Below are 8,500 nucleotides of genomic sequence, written 5' to 3'. Positions count from 1 at the left end.
GGGCCTGTTGTCCGGACCTCTGGCAGTCTATGGGGGTGCCACAGGGTTCAATTCTCGGGGCCAACTCTCTTCTCTGTATACATCAATGATGTTGCTCTTGCTGCTGGTGATTCTCTGGTACACCTCTACGCAGACGCCACCATTCTGTATACTTCTGGCCCTATATACACACTGTATATAGACTGTTGTATTATTGTAAGTTTGTTTATTCTATGTGTAACACTGTGTTGTTTGTGTCGCACTGCTTTGCTTTATCTTGGCCTGGTCGCAGTTGTAAATGAGAACTTGTTCTCAACTAGCCTACCTGGTTAAATAAAGGGGAAATAAAAATATATACAAGTAGGCTTGGGTGGTATACCGTATACCGGGGTATTTGGAAAAAGCCATGGGATTGTTTTTCAATACTGTTGAAAATATCTTTGAAGTTTTTAATAAATCTGAATATCTGTAGCTACTTTTTAAGTAAATAACTGCAATCAACTTGTGCAATACGTTAAATAAATAACATTGTGTTCTTAATTTCACCTGTCACATTATTATGAAGCTTATCGTAGTTCCCATAAACGTGTCACACAGTGTTTGTTTACAAGCACACAACGAGAGACCGGATTCTTGAGTCACTCACTGTTGTGCAGTATGCGTCAGGTGATCTAATTACAGTATGGAATTCACAACTAAATGTTTGCCAGCTAGATATTTTATAACAATTAAGTGAACTGTCTAAAATGTGCATTTGGTTTGCTAATTTAGTAGCGTGGCACAAACTGACTAGCATTTTTGATTTACTTGTATAGTTTAGGTCAGAAACTGAACAACATTCTTGCAATGCGCTCGTTAGCATTTAGTTCGCATTCACTTCCCTCCCACATGTTCCCTTGTAACACATCATACGCTTACGCATTAAAAAAAAATACAAATAAAAGCCATTCCATGTTTAGTTTTCAAGTACAATTTAATAAAATTCAGTTGTAAACTTTTTTAATTTAAAAAGTTTAGGAAAATATGGCTTCCACAAATATGTTTATGTGAATGGAAGAGGAATGTTCTTCCTCGCAAATTATCTTTTTCTCCATGGACCTTGAGAAGGGTTTACATTGAATCATTTAAAATTAGTTAAATAAGATTAAGATTAAAATAAGAGTATTTTAAGAGGCTTTTATTATCAGTAAAAAAGTGAGGAGCACAGAGCTTTTAAGAGTGGTTTAATTTGGTAATACATCAACAATGTAAACAGCACCATTGTTCTGAATATACAAATTCTCTCATGTGTTGTCATGATTGATTCTACTGAAATACTGATACAGGGGGAAAAAACATGCTTATATATACACTGACAGTACAGTCTTTTGGCAGAAGAAACTACATTGATGTACTATGTCAGCAGTTGAAGACAAACTGTGTGGAGAATGATGCCCTTCAGTAATTGCTGGTGGTGGGTGTGGCTAGTTTACTTGTTGTGGTAGAACCTCTGTCCTGATTGGCTGTGGGAGAGGTAGGCATGCCGAGGGGTAGGTTGAGGAGAGCTCTGAAACGTTGTCTGTAAAATTGAAACAAAAGAGCATGAACAGATCATTTGGAAACATCATACTATATAAGTAGAATCTAGTTTTCTAAGTATCACTTCCAACTAAACATGAACATATATAATATGAGAATATACTTGAGTCAGTCAAATCAAAACTAGGGTGCCTCTAGCCCAGGGTTATTCAATTACTGCAGGGGGTCCACGAAAATATATAAAATAAGTGGAAAAATTTTGTTTATTTCAATATTTTAATGCATATCGCTAGCAACAGTTGACTAAACCAATTTTGATTTACATACCATACAGTAGAAAAGGGGAATATCTTCATATTTATTTCTCAACTCCTAATATTGAACTAATTACAGTAATTGGAGCTAATTACACTCACTGGAGATAATTACACTCCCTGGAGTATCTGACATAGGCTTTGAAAAAGCACCCACGAGTACCAGTCGTGGCAAGTGACACTGGCTACTGGCAAGCTTTCTTGACTTGGACATTCATTTTTGCAAAACCATTGTTAACCTCTTGAAACTAGGGGGTACTATTTTTATTTTTGGAAAAATAACGTTCCCAAAGTTAACCGCCTATTTCTTGGGACCAGATGCTAGAATATGGATATAATTGACAGCTTAGGATAGAAAACACTCTAAAGTTTCCAAAACTGTCAAAACATTGTGAGTATAACAGAACTGATATTGCAGGCGAAACCCGAGGAAAATACAATCAGGAAGTACCTCTTATTTTGAAACCGTTGTGATCCTATGCACCCCTATTGGCCATTGAAAGGGATATCAACCAGATTCTTTTTTCTACGTATTCCCTAAGGTGTCTACAGCATTTAGACGTAGTTTCAGGCCTTTATTTTGAAGAATGAGCGTAAATGACTACATTGCGTCAGTGGCCAGCTGAGGGCTCTCAGAGTGATTCTTAGGTAAAAGACAGAGGTAGTCATTTTTCCTCTCGCTACTACTGAAAAGCCAATTGTCCCAGTTGATATATTATCGAATAGATATTTGAAAAACACCTTGAGGATTGATTATAAAAAAAACGTTTGCCATGTTTCTGTCGATATTATGGACATAATTTAGATTTTTTTGGTCGTGACCGCTATTTCCGGTGGATTTCTCAACATAACGTGACCAACAAAAGGAGTTATTTTGGGTATAAAAATTATCTTTATAGAACAAAAGGAACATTTGCTGTCTAACTGAGAGTCTCGTCAGTGAAAACATCCGAAGATCAAAGGTAAACGATTAATTTGATTGATTTTCTGATTTTCGTGACCAAGCTTCCTGCTGCTAGCTGGACATAATGCTATGCTAGGCTATCGATAAACTTACAAACGCTTGTCTTGCTTTGGCTGTAAAGCATCATTTCAAAATCTAAAATGACAGGGTGATTAACAAAAGGCTAAGCTGTGTTTCATTATATTTCACTTGTGATTTCATGAATATGAATATTTTCTAGTAATATTTTTTGACCGTTGCGCTATGCTAATTAGTGTAGTTGATGACAATTCTCCCGGATCCAGGATGGGTAGTTCCAAGAGGTTAATCTTTGTTTAACCAGCTGATATTGGCAAACATGTTTGGAGTAGGGCTGGCACAATTATCGTATAATAGTCATCATAATCGCTTATTTGAGAAGGCGGGATTAAACTTTATATTCAAGTAGCTATAGTTTACGCAATATCAGTTTTGACATGAAGTGGGTAAAGTTAGTAATACTTAAACGAGTAGAATGGCAGTTGAGTGGAAGCTTCATTTCCAGAAGATCTAAGCGGTCAAAACCATCTGTTTTTAAGACAGGGGTGTGAACGCTGTGTTCTATTCATTAGGTATGTCGTAGTTTGTTGTGGGCGAAATTACAAAATTATGTTATAATACTGTTATTGCATCCAATGGTTGTTTTATGGAGTAGAATAGGGATTTTAGAACACTCCTCTGTGCGTGGTCTTCCAAGTTGGGCCTCTGGGGGCTTAATGCGGACAGTGGATTTACCATGCCTTTGGTGATAAAGCGTAAAAAACGCATTCCATAGCATGAGTTGGTGTTTGTGTGCCGGGCGGTACCAAGGTGGAGGTGGCTCGGGTATGGATATGCCATTTGCGGGCAACCAAAAGTCCAGATCCATGGTACTGGGTTGATCACAGTAGGACTGGTGAGGTTAATGTATTGAACGAGGAACTAGAGTGCAGGTGATGCCTTGCGAGGGCATCTGGCTTGGTGAAGTTCAAATTATAACATGTAATGTTTTGATTAAATGTTTTGATAAATGAGGTAAACAGGTATGCCCTATGGTTACTATTGTTAGAGACTATTGTGAGTGTTTTGTTTTGGAAACACTAATTAGGCAATATTTTGATAATGGTATGGGTTTCCCTGTTCACATGGGGATTGAAATCTAAAAAAACAGCGCTAACCGGTTTTCCTTGTCCGTCTCATTCACCTCTGTCATTTATTTGTGTTCTGTGAATGTGATAGGAGTTTGTGTGAGGGTAGAAATAAGTGTTAATCTTACATTTGGATAATAAGATATAGAAATTGGCTAAATAAGATGATTGAAATTTGGATAATAAGTCTTGATATAACGTTATCTTGGGGTTCCGTCCATCACTGCCCATAGAATATCAAGAGTGGTATTGAGAGAGGGATGTTATTTTAGATAGTAGCAGCAAGTCTATAGTTTCTGGGAGGCTAGACTTTGCCGTGATTTCTGGGAAGCTAGAGAACCATCTAGGATTCCATGACCGGGCAGGGCAGTGTCCGGGAAACTTCCAGGTTTTTTTTCCACTGGGAGAATGTTTGCTGAGCCAATGGATTGGTTGATGTGAGTACCTAAGAATTTCTAACGTTCCATATTGATTCTGTGAAGATATGAAAATATGACGAATGGTATGCGTGCATAATGGATTACTAGAGATTTGATGAAGTAATGATGGAACTAAACGATAATAATATACTAACTTGCGCACCCAGACGTAGACGTACGTCAGGGTTGGGAAAATAATAGATAGGTTTTCTGAGTTGGTCCCTTTTATGGATCATTTGATGAAGAGGAGGTTTAAGCATTATTAAACTGTCTACAAAGTTAGGGCAATTGTCTCAGAAACTGGATTGGAGTGTGTCCACTTTTGGTTAACTTACCCTAACGATGTCGCTATGAAACGCTTATGGGATTGTCTCCGTCCAGGTACTACATTTAAAATAAAACTGCCCATATTGCCTGAAAATGTGTTTATTTTTTTTGTAGTCTAAGAGGAGTTAATTATCGTATAAACCCTTTTCACATGTGGAAAATCAACGTAACTTCAAACGTAGCACAAAGCCTAACTTAGGGTTTTCCGTCAAACTAATTATCATTACAGAGCAAATGTGATGTAATGAAGTAATTTAAATACGTCGCATGAGAAAATGTAATCCACTTTTATTACAAGGCGCAATATCTGGTTTTACATCAGTGGATGTCGATTTCATTTGTTTGACTGCTATGATGGTGAATAAATCCCTTTTGCGCATGTGAAAATCTCTGCGGAGAAACACTTGGAGGACCATTCATGCCATTTCTGGTAATTGTGTCTTTATTATGTGCCAAGATGTTAATTGGTAACTTACGGGATTCATTTGTATGTATTTTGAACGATGTATTTTGAATGGCTTTTTTGGGTTATAAAGGACCTTATAGAACAAAAGGACGATTTGATATGCAGCTGGGACCCTTGTGATTGCAACCAGATTAAGATCTTCAAAGGTAAGTGATTTATTTTATCGCTATTTCTGACGCCTCTGCTTGGTTGGAAATGTATGCAATGATTTTGTGTGCGGGGCGCTGCCCTTAGATAATTGCATGGTGTGCTTTTGCCATAAAGCCTTTTTGAAATCTGACAAAGCGGCTGGATTAACAAGAAGTTAAGCTTTAAAATTATGTATGGTACTTGTATTTTCATGAATGTTTAATATTACGATTTTTGTCATTTGAATTTCGCGCTCTGCAATTTCACCGGATGTTGTCGAGGTGAGTCTGTGAGTATAACAGAACTCCTATTGCAGGCAAAAACCCGAGAAAAATCCAATCAGGAAGTGGGAAATCAGAGGTTTGTTGTTTTTCAAGTGATTTCCTATCCAATATCCAGTGTAAATTGGATCAGATTGCAATTCCTACGGCTTCCAGTAGATGTCAACAGTCTTTAGAATGTTGTTTCAGGCTTCTATTGTGAAAGGGGAGTGAATAAGAGCTGTTTCAACAATTGGTCAGGCTGAAAGCCTTTAGTTTAGTCTCGAGCCGTGAGCGCGAGCTCCGTTCCCTTTCCTTTCTAACGGAATTTTGCAAGGAGGAATGGGAAAAAATTTCAGTCTCTCGATGTGCAAAACTGATAGAGACATACCCCAAGCGACTTACAGCTGTAATCGCAGCAAAAGGTGGCGCTACAAAGTATTAACTTAAGGGGGCTGAATAATTTTGCACGCCCAATTTTTCAGTTTTTGATTTGTTAAAAAAGTTTGAAATATCCAATAAATGTCGTTCCACTTCATGATTGTGTCCCACTCGTTGTTGATTCTTCACAAAAAAATACAGTTTTATATCTTTATGTTTGAAGCCTGAAATGTGGCAAAAGGTCGCAAAGTTCAAGGGGGCCGAATACTTTCGCAAGGCACTGTATTTTAAAAACAACCTGAGGATTGATTATAAAAAAACGTTTGACATGTTTCTGTGGATACTATGGAAACTATTTGGAATTTTCATCTTCGTTGTCGTGACTGCACTTTCCTGTGGATTTCTGAACATAACGCGACAAACAAACGGAGGTATTTTGGATATAAAAATAATCTTTATGGAACAAAAGGAACATTTGTTGTGTAACTGGGAGTCTCGTGAGTGAAAACATCCAAAGATCATCAAAGGTAAACGATTCATTTGATTGCTTTTCTGATTTTCGTGACCAAGCTTCCTGATGCTAAGTGTACTTAATGTTTTGTTGTGCGATCGTTAAACTTACACAAACGCTTGGATTGCTTTCGCTGTAAAGCATAATTTCAAAATCTGACATGACAGGTGGATTAACAAAAGGCTAAGCTGTGTTTTCCTATATTGCACTTGTGGTTTCATAAATATAAATATTTGTAGTAATATTTATTGAATGTAGCGCTATGCTATTTAGTGGTTGTTGATGACACTTATCCCGATAGGGGGATTGCAGCCATTACAAGTTAAGGAGAAGTTTCTCTATTCCTATGTATAACACTTGTATCTTTCATCAAACTTTATGATGAGTATTTCTGTAAATTGATGTGGCTCTCTGCAAATTCACCAGATGTTTTGGAGGCAAAACATTACTGAACATAACGCGCCAATGTAAACTGAGATTTTTGGATATAAATATGAACTGTATCGACATCCTATGAGTCCTATGAGTGCCATCTGATGAAGATCAAAGGTTAGTGATTAATTTTCTCTATTTCTGCTTTTTGTGACTCCTCTCTTTGGCTGGAAAATTTTGTTTTTTGTGACTAGGCGCTGACCTAACATAATCGCATGGTATGCTTTCGCCGTAAAGCCTTTCTGAAATCGGGCACCATGGTTGGATTAACAAGAAGTTTCTTTAAAATGGTGTATAATACTTGTATGTTTGAGGAATTTTAATTATGAGATTTCTGTTGTTTGAATTTGGCGCCCTGCAATTTCACTGGTTGTTGTCAAAAGAAGTAACAAATGTAAAGGAAATGCTACCAAATACAAATTGAGTGTATGTACTGTATGTAAACTTCTGACCCAATGGGAATGTGATGAAAGAAATACAAGCTTAAATAAATCATTCACTCTACTATTATTCTGACATTTCACATTCTTACAATAAAGTGGTGATCCTAACTGACCTAAAACAGGGAATTGTTACTAGGATTAAATGTCAGGAATTGTTCAAATCTGAGTTTAAATGCATTTGACTAAGGTGTATGTAAACTTCCGACTTCAACTGTATATGAAGGAGTGTATTGTCGTGTTGTTTGTTCTGTTTTGATACAAATCTCACCAGATTGGGTCTGCTGGATTGTTGGGATTTCTCCCGATGGGTTAGAGGTCTAACTTCCCGATCCTGTGGCTCTGCGATGAGGGGAGCATAAGCCAATTTGAAAAAATGGTTTCAACAGAATGTGTTATTCTCTGACAAGTTTTTAGAAATTTGTATTAAGAATAATTGGTGAAAGTAATAGTTTGTCATATAATCAATGCTTGTCTGGATTTCCTGAATCAGAAATAAACTGAACTAAACTGTTGTTCTGATCTGTCCTCTTGATGCATGGCAGGGATAATTTGGCAGAAAACGGTGTGAACCCCCTCTAACTGGCTGAAGAAGAGCGACAAAGGTGTTCAAAACTGCCCTGTCTACACCATTTCTACCGAGAGACCTGAGTCCGAGCCAGCAACCGGTGGACAGCATCCAATCGAAGATATCAACTGTTTTTTTTCTCTCATGCCTTCTCTCAGGAGTGTGACAGGAGTCCACATGAAGTGAGTATGGGGAGAGATCTGTTCCGAAGCTTATCTTACGTTGCTGGTATACTGGTTGACAAATGGACAAGACATAATGGGTGGTGAAGGTGGTGGCGGCCCAGGTGAGATATGGAAATTGGGACATTATCAATGGCCATCCACTTTGAACTGTAAAGCTATCTGAAGAAGAATGTGAAGAGATGCCGGAAGGGGGGGGGGGGTTGGTCAACAGTGCCCATAATTGATTGACTTGTCTTAAAATTGTTTATTTTGGGGAATCAGGTTGATTGAGGTCAACACACTGCTAAATTTATAGTCATTTAGATTAACAATGCATTAAGATACTGATCGAGAATAATAATCATGATAACTTAATACAAGGATTATAGGGTAATTATACTGCATGTTAATACAGTGCCTTGCGAAAGTATTCGGCCCCCTTGAACTTTGCAACCTTTTGCCACATTTCAGGCTTCAAACATA

General features: G+C 37.6%; 1 protein-coding gene across 21 annotated transcripts in view; it reads right to left on the bottom strand.

The window, feature by feature from the left end:
- Positions 1-1,185: 1,185 nt before the first annotated feature.
- The window catches only part of LOC110491040 (G protein pathway suppressor 2), a 30,259-nt gene continuing 22,944 nt past the window's right edge, over positions 1,186-8,500 (bottom strand). For 14 of the 21 annotated variants that reach the window (XM_090201548.1, XM_090201551.1, XM_021564392.3 and 11 more), the window contains one exon: positions 1,186-1,537. In XM_090201548.1, the coding sequence (XP_090057674.1) occupies positions 1,448-1,537 (90 nt within the window). In that variant the 3' untranslated portion in view covers positions 1,186-1,447. Of the gene's footprint in view, positions 1,538-7,556; positions 7,628-8,500 lie in introns of all 21 variants that reach the window. The other 7 variants (XM_090201556.1, XM_090201560.1, XM_090201555.1 and 4 more) reach the window with 1 other exon arrangement.

This window comes from Oncorhynchus mykiss, chromosome 2 (assembly GCF_057628025.1).
Source record: "Oncorhynchus mykiss isolate SJ-2025 chromosome 2, ASM5762802v1, whole genome shotgun sequence".
NCBI classification, from domain to species: domain Eukaryota; kingdom Metazoa; phylum Chordata; class Actinopteri; order Salmoniformes; family Salmonidae; genus Oncorhynchus; species Oncorhynchus mykiss.
The sequence above is the reverse complement of the archived record's forward strand: the minus strand, read 5'-3'. Positions and strand labels throughout refer to the sequence as shown.